This window comes from Polypterus senegalus, chromosome 12, assembly GCF_016835505.1.
Source record: "Polypterus senegalus isolate Bchr_013 chromosome 12, ASM1683550v1, whole genome shotgun sequence".
NCBI classification, from domain to species: Eukaryota; Metazoa; Chordata; class Cladistia; order Polypteriformes; family Polypteridae; genus Polypterus; species Polypterus senegalus.
The window spans coordinates 48704724-48720533 of record NC_053165.1 but is presented as its reverse complement, the minus strand read 5'-3'; the positions used below and the strand labels follow the sequence as shown (position 1 = coordinate 48720533).

General features: G+C 37.3%; 1 protein-coding gene across 2 annotated transcripts in view; it reads right to left on the bottom strand.

The window, feature by feature from the left end:
* The window catches only part of cpne9 (copine family member IX), a 672011-nt gene that overhangs the window by 110256 nt on the left and 545945 nt on the right, over positions 1–15810 (bottom strand). For both annotated transcript variants that reach the window (XR_005635832.1, XM_039771535.1), the window contains exon 17: positions 7812–7939. Coding sequence is in view for 1 of the 2 variants with exons in the window: in XM_039771535.1 (XP_039627469.1) it covers positions 7812–7939 (128 nt within the window). In the remaining variant the exon portion in view is untranslated. The remainder of the gene's footprint in view (positions 1–7811; positions 7940–15810) is intronic.

Sequence of the window (15810 nt, the reverse complement as noted above, 5' to 3'; positions counted from 1 at the left end):
GAGAGATACTGGCAAAAGTATGAAGTCGTAGATTTCCTGCAATCGACTCAGGCCTGCTTCGCAAGACAGTGTGGAAGTCTTGTTTCTTAGCTACAGGAAGGAGTGATGGCTTCCATCCATCTGTAGGTGAACTCTAATGCTCAGTGCAGTTATCCGAGCTTTATACTTTTTCAGGTTCCAAAATATGAACATGCATTTGACAAACATGGGATTCATTCACAGGAGTGCTCTAAATAGCAGACAGTGGTGCCTGGCCATATATTCATCATCACCAAAACAGGAAGCACATAGCCTGCCTGAGTTGTCTCCACTTGTCTCTTCCCATCTCCCTTCCAGGTTGTAATGTTTTTCCCCCCGTCAGCTGGTTTGCACAGTTTAGATATTTTCAGCTGTGTCAATTCATGGCCTTAGCTTTGAGTAAAATCATGTACTATGGGATAAACCTCATAGATCACAGTGGCACACTTTAAACTTTTGAATACAACATGTAAGGCATGTGGCGACTTTCTCAAATTGAGTACAGTCAGGCAGTCCTCCACAGTGGTAGCTGAAAATCAAGATGCTGATCAGTTGCATACTGATCACTGTAATACTGTCATGGACCCAATACATCTGAGACATTTTTTCTTGCGGCTTTTTTTAAGTGAGTAAATGGTACTAGACTTTTTGTACTTCTATACTGGCTTGTGCTGCATGGCCTTGACTGAAAAAGGCTCAAACTGGAAGTGTGATTAAAAAAATAAAAGAAAAGTCAGTCATATTTATACCATAAATAGGGAGCTGTACTCTTCAAGTCCAATCACTAAAGTGCAAAGTTCAAGATGCAAATGCACACACCGAAGAGTAAACCTAGAACACTGCAGGGCCAATGGAACTACCAACCAAAAACAGGCACGCAGCACCTTGTATAAAGATAATTTCACATATTACAAGAACCAATCATTTTCTAGATGAGAAATTATAGCATATAAAAGTTGGAAAAAAATATTTAAGGAAATAACACAGAGCTGTTTGAAACATATTAATAGTAAGTTAAATTTCTGTGGGAAGCTTGTTCCTTTTTTTGCAATATGTTGGTGTATTAATACACAAAGTAAACAACAAGGTTAGCAGCAATACAGCATTATGCCCTGTATAAATTATCATAAATATTATATATATATATATATACACCAGTAACTGAATACACTTGACTTGAGCATTCCTAGTTTTCATCCTCTTCCTCTGTACATTTAGCATTCGTTTTCTCAGAGGTTGATGCACTTGTTGCATCCTGAGCAGCTCTTTTTTTCTCCACCCTAGCGGCCAGCTGCTTCTCTTCTGTTATCGACATCTTTTCACGTTAAAACTGATTAAGTCAGTGTTTATGTTGCAGTTACTTAGTATGTTTTCTTTATTTTTTAACTTAAGCTGGAACTTAAGTCTTCAATCTGCCTCAAAAGTGATTTAAGTAATGAAGAGGTAGGGGAAGTGACAGCGAAGGTGGTAGGAATGAGAACGGCGCCCGTATGCATGTGCCACACCGCTGCCCTGCTGGCCGCTGCCGAGAGTTGATTCTACAATAAAATAAAATAAAAATAAGATAAATGAGATAGTAGACGTCACTTAGTATATGTGTACCAAATTTCAGGTCTATACGTCAAACGGTTTGTGAGCTACAGGTGATTTAAAATCATGAACAGACAAACGAACGTCCACAGTAGCGTATTATATGTAAAGATGTGTACGTTTTATTTATATATATATATATATATATATATATATTATAAAAAGTAAATTTAATATTAATAAAACAATAAAATGGAAAGAAATTAAAGAAGTAACAAACTAATTTACTATAGTCCACTAAACATTATGGTGATTTCCTCATAAAAGGATAACTTACATGAAAGTGCCACACATTTATATAATTGACCCAGTAACAGCAACAGCTAGTTTCTTATTCTAGAAATAGTTTGATAAAAAAAAACCCTCAGGTGAACTTGAACAATCTGGCCCAGAGACTAGAAGTGCCTGCATCTCGCTTTAGGCTGTGAGCTGTGGCCAATCAAGTCCAGCTTCATGCATATTATTATGTACAGTGGGCACAGTACAATGACATTCTCACTCACTCACAAGTTCAACAACCAACAGGGAGGGAAAAATGTCAAATTATCCTCTGCCTTATCAAACCCCCCTTTCAGGGCTAAACATTGGAAAAGGTAAGATTTATAATATATTGGAATATATTAGCTTTTAGCTAACCAACTATGCTTTATGAAATGGAGTGCTTGCTTCCTCTGTTAAATTTCTTATTCTGAGTGGGCTTCATTTATGCTCAATTCTTCTTCTTCTTAAACAGTTACGTGTACAAATAAATAGCCTTGTAAAGAAACTAGGCAGGTGATGGCAGGAAAACGGCATCAGCAGTCAGAGACAAAAGCATAAGATCACAATGTAATTCTAAAACAATTATAGACCCCACCCTTCACGATCATTCTTTGTAGACTGCCTAGGGAACTGGCCATTTAATTTGTCCTTTTCCTCAATATTACAGGCATCTCACATTCACTTTCTTCAAGATCTCCACTGGATTTTTTTTTTGTTTTGTTTTTCTCTTCTCCTTTGCCAGATTATCTCATCAACACCAAATTAACTTTAATTTAATAACGAATGAGTGTTTAGAAGTCTGTATCTTCTTCTTCTTCTTCATCCTCTCCCACTTCTATGTGGGGTCGATGTGCTTGATCAACCTTCTCCACACATCTCGGTCCTGCACCTTCTTTCCCATTCAGACCCTTCTCTTTCAAATCTTCATTTACTTTATCCAACCAATCTCTCCCTCATCCTCCCTTACTTTCTCATCCCCTGTACTTCCATTCTCATCACTCATTTGCCCACATATTCATTGTCTCTAAAGTTTGGGTATTATCCCACTGAAACAGCCTTGTTGTTTACTGACACTAACATGCTAACCCATATCAGAAGTGTTAAGATGTTCAGCAATATAACGAGTTGTGCTCATTCCAGTTAAATCCCATCAGAGGTAGTGAACTGGGTTCAGGTCATGTTCTGTGATTCTGGCAGGACCAGGTTTTCCATGAAAAAGTTGTGCCCTACATCCTGTCCAGGATTGTTTCCTGCCTTGTATTCCAGACCCTCCTGTCCCCCTGCAACCGTGAACTGAATGAAGTGAGTTTCTCTGCCGGACCATTTATTACCAGGAAGCATGTCATATAGATATATGAATACATGATAAATAATCAACTCAATCAAAAATTGTACAAAATTTAATGAAATGTATCAAAAGCAAAAAAAAGTTTAAAATTGTCAAGAAACTGTTAATTACTTTATGTTTCCCAACAACATGACTAAAAGTCTCCATCTGCATGAGAGTCCTTGAAGCATGGCACCTCACATACAGCAGGCTTACAAGTGCATGTGCTGCACGTTTCTTTGCACTGTCCACGCTTGTTGCACATAACATATTTATTAGTTGGTGATTGTTTGCACTCACTGGGTAGCAGAATGTCCATGTAGTGCTGTCCTGACAGTTGTGAGACCTTATGATGAGAAAACGTCTCTGGGGCAGCAATCTGCATCAGTACAAGAGCCTGGAGGCTCCAAATCATCCAACTGACGTCACTGTCATTATCATCAAAATATTCATCTTGCAACAAGTCTTGTCATTTCAAAACATCAGCAGATTTATCTGTTTTTTTGTGAACACATAACTACTATTTTCTACAAGCTGTTGTCATCATAAATAAATCTATGCAAAGCCACTTGATGGCAGCACTATAGTAGGTAATGGAAATGCAGCAGGAAAGCTCCAAACCGGGGCTGTGTACTGAGGTAAGAGTTCTCTCGTATGTTGCATTTTGACAGACTCAATGAGATACGAGTTAACTCAAACCTCACGTTCAAAGTGTTTGGAATGTTTGCATGCATGCATTATAAAATAAATACCCAATAGGTCCTTAATCCATATGCTTCCTATAATTGTTACTTTCAATTTAGATCTTGATATAAAGTAAACAGTCCCAATTTTAAGGCTTTGCATTTTCCGTGATTATCATCATTTCTATCCATACTATTCTTTGCAGCATTTAACTACAGTTAACCCACATTTTGGAGTCAGTTAGCTCCAACTTATGTCCATCCTTATTCAATTAAATAGATGTGTTGTTGGAGGAACACAGAAAACAAGAAACAAAATTATTGCATCATTAATTTACTCCATTTTCCTTTATGTAACATTACAATGTGAAAAAAAACATAAAGATTCCGAAAACCCTAAGTGCGTTTTAATGAAGTGATACTAAAACAAGGTACGTTACAGCCTCTGATGGGGTGCTACTTTGAAAGAGACTGCAAAAGAAATCTCTGTTTCCAAGCATGGGCATCAATCTGGTGCCAGTGAAATGAAATACTTTGCTAGAGAGATGTAGCAGCACCACTGATTAATTGTCTGATTCATTTTTAATTAGCCAATCTTAAGGGCAGGTTTAATTGCATACAAGAGACTTGCATTTGCAGACTTTTTCTCAAAGAATAATTTAATGCGTGTGTTCAGGCAGGCAGTGACATGAGTTAAAATGGGATGCGCAGTCTGTCTTAATCATGTCTTGCCTTTCTTAATGTAGTGCTTACCACACAACTATACCTCTGGATAAAGAGTAAAACTGCATTTTAGTCTATGCAAAGGCTGCTACAGTCAGTTATGCCGATTTTGGTGACATTCTGGATTTGGGGACAATGTTAACCTGTGCTGCCAAAGATATAAAGTTAATGAAAGGTGATTTCCATCCCAATGACAATAGTTGGTAGTTATCAGGTACAACTACCAACTATCTTATTGAGGCTCCTGCAGGGAAACCTGGATATTTAATTGGCCTGTTTGCTTGTAAAAATACCTGGGATTACAGGGGAGCCCTGGGAGAAATCAACATAGGAATTTTAAAGGCTCAGGCACAGCAATAAGAGCACCACTAAGAATACCATAAAAGTACAGTAGGCTGGTGTACTCCGGTGAAAAAAAAAAGTGCTTTTACAGTTTGACAAGACTCGTAATATTTAACTTGTGTGGCTATTAGGGTTATTTTAGGATTATTCACATAAGATGCATCCTTTAAGTGAATAAACTGGGAAAGCTAACATTATTTTGTCAGTGTGTATTTAAACCAGAGCTTGACAGGCAGCTGCCTTTTGAACTGAAGGTTTGGTCAGCACAACGATGACAATGTGTTTAGCAAAAGACAAAGAATACTTGGAAATATGCAAATGTAAAAGCAGATACTATTTTAAAAAGTGTTATTACTATTAGGTTGTATAAGATTAAAGCTCAGATACACTAACCAGTGTGTGTATGCTTATAAGAAGATATGAAATAGGTGCTTGCGACCTTCCCATCAACATGTTATCATATTTAGCTAAAAGCAACTTCACTGACAAGTAACAAGACCATTGGAAATTATAATTTGGCTGATGTAACTATTGTTATCAGCCACCAATGCATTCTATAAAGAAAAACGATTTGAAAAACATTTTAAGAAACATAACTGGCATGGAGAGCATGACGTTGTTATTAGTGATGAGAGAATATGCATCATGTCTGGCTTAAGAAGACAAAGACTGTAGCATAAAAAAGCAAGTTAGTCACCTGATACAATGTATAATGTGATTCTGAATCAAATTGTTCGTCCATTATTTTATCTGACATGTGGGCAAGTGCCTGTATCCTCTGCAAATAGTTTAGATTAAATTAAAGTTTGGGTATTATTTCACAGAAACTGACTTGTTTACTTAAAACTAGCAGTCTAACCCAGATCATAATATAGTGTTATGTTCGTTCAGGTTAGGATTAGGGTTAGGGTTACTATTAGGCTTCTGGCCTTTGTCTGGGTATTCAAAGGTTCAGCCCTTGCTGTGGGAAAGCTGAGAATGAGGAGGGTCTCACATTGTTATTGTAAGTATTTCAGAGGTTTAGCATTTTGTCATTCACAAAGGTAGCCAGCCTTTATTAAGGATTTCAATGGTAAATATTGCTGGGTGTACATGTAAACTAAAGTTAATAATTTAAGTATTTCTAGGATAAACTTGTCTATCCATAAAATCCAACCTTTGGAGGATAAAGTGCCTTTTGTGGACACTTTCACAATAAAGTGCCACAGGCTTAACAAGAGTAATGTTTGGAGTAGAGATAATCAGTTTGTTGATATTAACACACAAAACCGGGATAAAGTGAGTATCCCAGTTAAAGCACAAATACATGCACAAGTATGCTTCTGCGGTTCTCCTTCAGCAAAACACTCCAATCACTAAACTGTGCAAAAAAATAAATAAAAATCAAACATTATTTTTTCTCCAGCCGTCTGGAGTTTTTTTGTTTTTTCTGTCCCCCCTGGCCATTGAACCTTACTCTTATTCGATGTTAATTAATGTTGATTTATTTTGTTTTCTTATTGTGTCTTTTATTTTTCTATTCTTTATTATGTAAAGCACTTTGAGCTACTGTTTGTATGACAATGTGTTATATAAATAAATGTTGTTGTTGTTATGATCAGCCACTATGAATTGGAAAACAAGCAGGACACCTGTGGTCATTTTCTTGTGTTTCATAAATGTATTCCTTCATGTTCTGTGAACTAAATAACACTTATCCCCCTTTTAGATCCTTGACCTGAGCCACCAATTAAATTGCGCTATAAATATTGGCCGCTGCGTTACCTGATCACACAGTTTCAACATATCTATAGAAAATAGCTGGATGCAAACTAACTGGACACTTTGTTAATATGTTTCTGTTACTGGAATGCACAGAGCACACACTTTTTCACATGGTGGTGTGTTTGAGCCATTCAAAAGGCTGCCTTGGACTCAGTGCTGCTGGGATAATAATAACGTGTGTACAGTGTATTTTTTTTTCAGTAAAATAAGTATTGCACTGTATTAGGTTACCTGTTAATTTATAAAGTAATCGGACTATGTAACACATGTTACTTTTACAAGTTACCCTACTGCTCTGGAAATTGTGCAGCTAAGCTTAGCACTGTATGCTCAGTTCAAAAAAATAAACATAGAGTAAAAGATAAAAGAAAAAATAAAAGAGCTTTCCGTAAAGATGCGGCGTCTGTCTGATGGTGTCCGGGCATGTCTCACAGTATGTAAATACGATAACGTGAGTACGTTTTTACATAGTTGAACCAAATATTGTATTAGGTGCACAACGTAGATTTCTATTTCTATCATTAACCGCAAGTTGTACTTTACCTCTTATTCATGGAACTGCATAATTGAGCTGATTTGTTGTTGACGGTCCTTTAATGTACATAATATGAAAATATAATCATTGCCTTGCAGTATAATCCTCAAATACTGAGTATTCAAGACAGTCTAGGGGAGACCACTCCCAACTTTTTATTTTATTATTGTCATTTGCAGTAATACCTTATGCATTGCCTGTCCCTTTGTGTATTTATGATTTTACTTAACAAATCATCATCTTTCATTACTTGGGCCTCAGCGGTATCATTCTGGGGTCAGGATTTGCTTGAGAGTGCCACTCTTTGATCACACAGGAACAATGCAGTGTAAACTATAAATAATTTGTAGAGACAGACATTCCATTACCAGAGCCACATCAGTTCTTACAAAAGAGCTTTATTAAGTTCAGAATGCAACACTAGGAATCAATGAAATGTTATATGCAATGACTGAACTTTCTGATTACAATTGTATTTTCTTTATATTGCACTGCAACATAACCCATGTGCTATGTATGTGAATCAAAGTGAGAATGATACCAACAAGGAGCGTTGTTTTAGTCTTACCTTGCTACTTGATTGATCACAGGGCTAAAGTTGGTCGGTCCATACAGCTGCACTGTTCTAAGGCTTTGGAAGTACGACTCCAGGACACCTTCAATTCCTACACAGTTGGGATTTTCAGGATCTCCATTCTGAATATACAAGGAAGCAAAGAGAATAAATCAACACCAAATATATATAATATAAATAAATAATAAAAAATCTGGTATAGGATTTTATTTTCTTCTATTTATCAGCTGTTAAAAAACATAAAGCTCATCCTTCTTCCTTCTCACCTTCAGGTATTAAAGAAATACTACAACCAAAAATATATTTTTATATATTATGTACAGTACACCATGTAGTTTGTAGTGGTGACTGAGAAACAATGTTTAATATCATATTTTCATGCAAAAAAAGCATAATGAAAAGTCATATTGAACAGAATCCAATTCAAATGCACAATATTATGGGAATGTGTCTTTTATGGAATACTTTTCCAGAAGTATTAATAGTTTTTATCAAAATATACATGTATTCAGCACATTCTTAGCATGCAACTGGATAATGTGACACGGGTTACATGAGAGTTTTTTTCTTTTTACTGTGGACACCACTCTGCAGTGGAACTGGTCAAGAGCACAAATTCCATGCTGTGCACCTGGCATGTGACCTTACTTGGTCAATTTACACCATTTCCATAGCCAAGAAGGAGCAGCTGTGTCCCCAATTTCCTTTAGTGACTGAGGAAGGTAAAACTACCTCCCCCAATTATCATCACATTGCAGAGTGGTACCATTGAGAATGTTCTGACCAGCAGCATCACTGTCTGGTTTTGGGAACTGCGGTGTCTCTGACTGCAAGGTCCTACAAAGCAGAAACGATCACTAAGACCACTCTGCCCTGAGACATCCATATTAAGCACTGTATCCACAAAGTCTACAGCATTGTGAAGGAACACTTCTACCCCTCTCTTGGTATCTCTGTCCCAGCTCCATCTGGTACAAGGTTCAGTAGTATCCAAATCAGTTCTGCATGGTTCTGCAACAACTTCTACCCCTTGGCTGTCTGGACTCCAAACTATCTGCTTAGTTCTGCCATTCAGATCTGCAGCTAGTAGTTTATTTATATGCAGTATAATTGTTACATTTGTTACTACTGTTGTTTTTAATATTAATTATTGTTATTATTATTTTTTACTATTATTTCAATGTACTGTATTTCATTTACTTATTCATTCATTCATAGTATAGTTCTTCACTTGTCCTGTGTTTATGTATATGTTGCACCACGGTCTTGGAGAACATTATTTCATGCCACTGTATGCTGCAATACGGTACATGGATGAGATGACAATAAAGCCATTTGACTTGACTTGACTTTTTCACATCGTTTGCCATTGTCCTGAGTTGGTCACCGTTGCGTCCCATTCAATTTGAATCTAGGCAATGTACTTCATAAAAAGCAAGAGATTACAATTTTTTCTCAGCCACCGCTGACAGCTTTATGTCTCACGTACATACAGTCAGGAGCAGCTCTAATAATGTTCAGGTTCACCTGGCCTCAATGCCTATTGATGGCTAGAAACCTTTTCACTCTGAGCCTTGACATGCCTTTAAACAGTCATGCCCTTATGATATTGGAGCTGTCAACCATCCTGCACTCTGTGCTGCTAGGCAGAAATGCCCCACCAGAGCCATGCAGGATGCATCAGCATGGTGAAAGAAAATAACCCTTCTAATAGTCACTCAGTGTCTATCATTCTGGTGGCCTCAGGGTAGTTCTGGGGCACCATCTGCAGTGATAAGGCTTTCTGCTCCCTGCATACTAATATCAGTACATCAAGATTCAGCTACACTGGTCATCATTTGTAACACAGTATACATGAATTTCAACTGGTAAACCGTAAAAACATAGAACTCTGTTTAATACAAATTTGCCATATATTAATGAGATATTCAGCATATATTGATGCATTTTTAATAATCTGGATTTTCACTGTGTTAACAATGGATTAATAAGGAATCAAAAGTATTTTGATTTATGAGGAAACAAAAATAAACTTTCTATGCTCTGTAGTCTCCAAATTAGTATTAACCCACATACTAAAACTACAGTGTACAGAACTGAGTAATGATTGGTTGCTTTTCTCTCTGACGTTGGGACCATCCAAAATAGTTTGGTGCTATCAAATTCCTGCTAAATAAATGGTTGAAAATGCTTTTACACACACCATTTAACATGTTTTTTTCTGTTTGATTCATTATGTAGTTGAAATAGGCCTCACATTCATTAAGATCCTGTGTAAAACTGAGGCTGATGCACGTCCAGCTTCATTAAATACTTATGAATAACATCCATCCACCCATCCATTCTGCATTCTTTAAATTTAACAACTATAAATTGGTTCATTAGCAGTGTGAATGCATCAATGAAGATGCCTTGTGAAAATCTAACATCTTATCAAGGACTAGATTTTTGAGGTCTGTTCACTGCTATTGGGATAGGCTACAACTTCCTATGGCTCAAAACATTGCATTTACATTTACATTTCTATTTATTCACTTACTGTGAGGTTTCTGAACTTTTTTAGGATCCCCCCCCCCAAAAAAAAAACCAAAAAACGGGACGATATGCTACAGCGTGACTGCCGCCTCTGTGGAGGATTGCTTGTCCTTTGCTAAGGCAACCATTCATTCACAGTGCAGCAGCATAGCACCACAGAAACAACTACGAGCTGATCGAGATTGTGCTATACGCGCCTGTCACCGATGGGTGATGCAGGGAACATTATAAATGTAGGGAACAGTGTAACTTGGCCACTGACCTAGCCCTGACCCTGCCCATTTGCTGTGTTTGTGTATAGGAGAGTGGTAGCTCCCGCTGCAATAAATAACATTCCTGTTTCAAGGTGAATAAATCTGGTTTTGCTAAAGTACTGAGATTCAGCCTCATGTTTTGGGGTGCAAGACAGCGACTCACATGTCACAACTTCCTAAATGCTTTTCTCCAAAGCAACACACAGAAGAAGTCAACATAGTTGAGTGAACATCAGTCTTGGGAACATGGTTATCAAATTAACCATCACACCTGAAGAGTTCTACACCAAACAGAACAGCACAAGACTAGTTTCCCTTACCTTAGCTATTCAGAACCTTGCACCAAAACCACAATCAATTAGAAAGATACAAGAGAGTCTTCAAATGCTTCTTAAATGTGGTGAAGTTGTCAGCAGTTTGGATAGAGTTCAAAGCTACACATGAAGAGAGTCTGGAGTGAAATGTGATGCCACGCAAAGGCGGCATCACCAGAGTAGAGTGGGCAAAAATAAGCAAAGGACCTCACAAGTGTCTCCATATGTATAAGTGCCCTAACCCTAACCCATGGACTACTCTGTAGGCAAGCATCCAGAATCTGAACTTAACATTTGCCACTTGTAGGCCTTTGTAGCTGGTTATTAATTTATGCACTTGGTTAATATTAATGGTTAATATTTTAATTATTTATTTCACCACTTTTCAGCTATAGTTGACAAACCACTTAACTAATGACAGAATAAGAGTGTGGACCTCTTAATCTGACTCCAATATATTATTAACGCTTAAAGACTACTTATAATTTACTGAAAGTTAGGATTTGATTACAGGTTTCTGTAATCCAAAGACATGCAGGTTAGGTGGATTGGTGATTCTAAATTGGCCCTAGTGTGTGCTTGGTGTGTGGGTGTGTTTGTGTGTGTCCTGTGGTGGGTTGGCACCCTGCCCAGGATTGGTTCCTGCCTTGTGCCTTGTGTTGGCTGGGATTGGCTCCAGCGGACCCCCGTGACCCTATTCGGATTCAGCGGGTTAGACAATGGATGGATGGATGTAATATTTGAATTAGGATGGACTTACTATCATTTGCAAAGCTTTATGAATATACTCTTAGAAAGAAAAACAACAATGGCTAACAGTTGCTTCTTACCTGTAATCTCTGAGGCTAAGTGCCATTTAATTAGCATGTGCTTGTTACTGAAACCTCAGGGGCTAAGCAGCTATGTTATTGTGTGTTACATGCATAATTGTTCACATACAACCTTAGAGGCTAAGCGCTATATCTCTGTGTTTCCGAATGAAACCTCAGAGGCTAGTCATCTTAACTTAACGTGTGTTACATTTAGTTCAAAATTTATGAATTAAAGAATAATCACCAATTGTAAATATTGAGGCTGTGAACCTCAGAAGCTGAGTTTCGAGCATGTGTCCACAGAAAAAAAAAGGGTTATACTTTTTCTCTCAATATCAAAGTTAAAGATCAGGCATAGTTTACAGTTAATAACAATAACAGAAATAATATAATTATAAGTATATTGTGAATATGAGTGTTCTGATGAATGTTTTGGGAAATTGCCCCAGAACTTTCAGATTGCCCTTGTGGTGTAGCCAGAGTCAAATTGCAGGACCAGTTTTGGACCACAAACTGAAAACAACGACTGTGATACAATGACATCAACTTTTGCAGATCAATAGTTATCAGCTGGAATGAAGCACAAGACTCTGACTCCTGTTACGTGCAGATGACATAATAAGCTTGACTTTGATGTCAGAAAACATTAAAACAGATGTATTGTACAATCAAACAGTTCTTGTCCCTGAGAAAGGTCCAAAACTTAAACTGAGCTTTGGCTTATTATTTGAGAAGGAGTTGGTGCTCTTAAGAGTCTTTTAGGGGATGATTACTTAATTGCCATTAATTATCCAGCTTCGTTTATGGTTTCTCTAAAAAAGTAACAGTTGTTTTATTTCCTTATGATAGAAACCAGTTCTGTCACTTTTCAATGTGTAGACAAGGTTACTACTGATACAAAGCCCAAAACAGGCCTCTGTCCTTGTGTAATTCATGGTTGGTTAATTAATAAAATATGCCACTGTACAAACTCGCTCTGATATTCTGAATGGTACAGGGCAAAAATGTACTGACTTGAAAAGAGGAGTGGGATCTGCTGGCCAAGTGTAGTATAAGATGAGATATAAAATAAAATATAATTTTTAAACTACTTTGAATAAGAACACCTATTGTATGGCAATTGGGGAACTATAAAAATATATAAGTTGGTATACACATAATTAGTTTAACTGAGCAAACCTAACCTAAATTCAGCAACTGGATTTCATTTTGCTAGCATTCAGAAAACATGCATTTATAAAAAGCTGATTTTCAAAGGACCTTTATCTATATTTTGTATAGCTCCTTATAATGATTGACTTTTAAGGTTTGTATTGATATTACTGCAAGTTAGACAGGTGAAGTGAAGTCATCAAATCAAAGACTGTGTGGTGTCAAGGAGGGCTACATTTTTATTTAGTTCTGTTAGATCCAGATTCATGGCTTCTCGGCCATATTGCTTGAAGCCAATGATTCTGTAAGTACAATAGTTTATTTGAATGTTTTACTCTGTAGAAGACAGAGTGAGGTACTGTAAATCAAAATTCTTACATTCCCATAATAACTGATTCGTCAGTCACATTGTTACCGCCAGTGTTGAAAGATGAAATGAACTTGAAATATCAGTTTGTAAAACAATAACAAACAGTGACAGTACAAACACCATCATTATAATGTAAATCTAAGATCTTCCTGCCTCAAAATATTACTTAGGAGCAATTGAGTTACATAGGTGGGCAGAAATGACATTCAACAAATTCTCCTTCTTCCTCATCAGCTGAGTCACTCCAGCTCAATAAGTGCATTTGGAAGAGAGTCTGAAAGAGCAATCAGGACTCCCAGCAGCTTCACATCTCGCGCATGATTCATTTTTAATTGTTGATTTCAGACATGACAGACTTTCAAATATATGTGCATCAATAGCTGATACTGTAGATGTGATTCACCTGCAAAATGGTTTGAATCTCTGTTTTATAATATCACAGCAAAAGACAGATGGACAAGAAACTCCTATTTTGAGAAACATAATTTGAAAATTATCTTCAAGTTCACAAATAGCAAGTGCTAGAAGAGGTAAAATTCTTGACACAATTGATTTACTGAAGCACACTGTTCTTTGGCTTGTTCACAAACATTGAGTCTAAACCTACATGATTATAAGAAGGATAGATAGATAGAAAAGGTACTATATGATAGTTAGATAGAGTGCCTTCAAAAAGTGTTTAGACCCCTTGCATATTCATTAAAAATAAAAAAATATCCCATTGAGACCCTTTACTCAGTACTTTGTTCAAGCACCTTTGGCAGAGATGACACCTTGGAGTCTTCTTCAATTTGACTCAATAAGTTATGCCCACCTGGATTTGGAGATTTTCTGCCTTACTTCTCTGAAGATCCTCTTAAGATCTGTCAGGCTGGATGGAGACAATTGGTGGACAGCTTCTTTGGGTGTCTCCAGAGATGTTTTATTGGGTTTTGGCTAGGATACTCAAAGAACACTAACAGAGTTGACCCTAAGCCACTCCTGTGTTGTCTTTTATTTATGTTTAGGGTCATTTGAGCTTAAGGTCAAGCTGTAGAAACATCTCAATTGTTCTATTGGAGGGTGAATTTTTGCCCAGTCTGAGGTTCAGAGCACTCTGAGTAAGTAAGTCTTCATTAAGTTTATCGCTGTACTTTGTTCTGTTCAGCTTTCCCTCAACCCCATCTAATCTTCCAGTCCCTGCTTCTGAAAAACAACCCACAGCATGATGCTGCCGCCATTATGCTTCACCATAGGTATGGTATTGCACATGTGATGAGCAGTGCCTGGTTTCCTCCAGACATGATGCTAATCTTGGTTTCATTAGACCAGAGAATCTTGTTTTTCATAGTCAGTGAGTCTTTTAGGCGTCTTTTTGCAAACTCAAGAAGGCCTTCATATGTTGTTAGGCCACTTTCCCATAATGCCTAGATCAGTGGAGTGTTGTAACAGTGTTTGTTCTTCAGGAAATTTCTCCCATATCCATACAGGTTCTGTGAAGTTCATCCAGAGTGACCATTGGGTTCTTGGTCACCTGTTTTACCAAGGTTCTTCTCCCTAGTACCTCAGTTTAGACTGGTAGCTATTTCTAAAAAGAGTTGTGATTTTTCCATTTAAGAATTATGGTGGTCTTGTGCTCTTGGAAATCTTCAATGTTTCAGAAATGATTTTTAGCCTTCCCAAGATCTATACCTTGACACAATCATGTCTCTAAGCTGTGCAGGCATTTCCTTCAACCTCATGGCTTGGTGTTTGCTCAACTGTGTGACCTTCTATAGACAAATGTGCATTTTTCCTAATCAGGTTCACTCAATTGAATTGACCCCACAAGCTGTAGACGTATCTCAGCAATGATCAATAGAATGGCACGCACCAGAACCAAATATCGAGTGCCATAGGAAAGGGTCTGAATATTTGTGCCAATAAGATATTTTAGCTTTAAATTTTCAATAAATTTACAAAAATTTCTAAAATCTTGTTTTTGCTTTGTCATTCTGGGAAATTAAGTGTTGCTTGATGTGAGAAAAGATGAATTTAAATGATTTTAGTATCAGGCTGCCACATAGCAAACTGTGAAAAAAGTGAAGGGTTCTGAAGACTTTCTGAAGGCACTATATATGTTGTATGTGAAATGGTTGGACTGTAAAAGTCTGAATTTTTGGAGATGGGATTAATACTGTGATGCTTTATCCGTTTATTTAGAAACTGAGCCCACCTCATTTTGTACAGTGCTTATCAAAGCTTCTGGATTTAAATCCTAGAGTCCTTGGAAATCCCTAAATGTTATGGGAAAGCAGGAACCTGAAGCTCAGTGTCCGCCATTCTGTCACAGTAAATGGCTGGTGATAAGTAACAGACTCACAACACGGATGGATAATCTTTTGAGAAATTCTTCATTAGGTGACAGATTTTTTAGCGTCCTATCACCATCGTGATATGGGTAGAAGTTAAGTGAAAGCAAACATTTTGAACATTTTGGAATTTCTTAGATGTGGTGTTGGAGGTATGGCTCAGGAAGATGTTATCCTTTTCTGGATGCGAGATCACCATGGAGAGAAAGTTGTTATATGAGGTAGG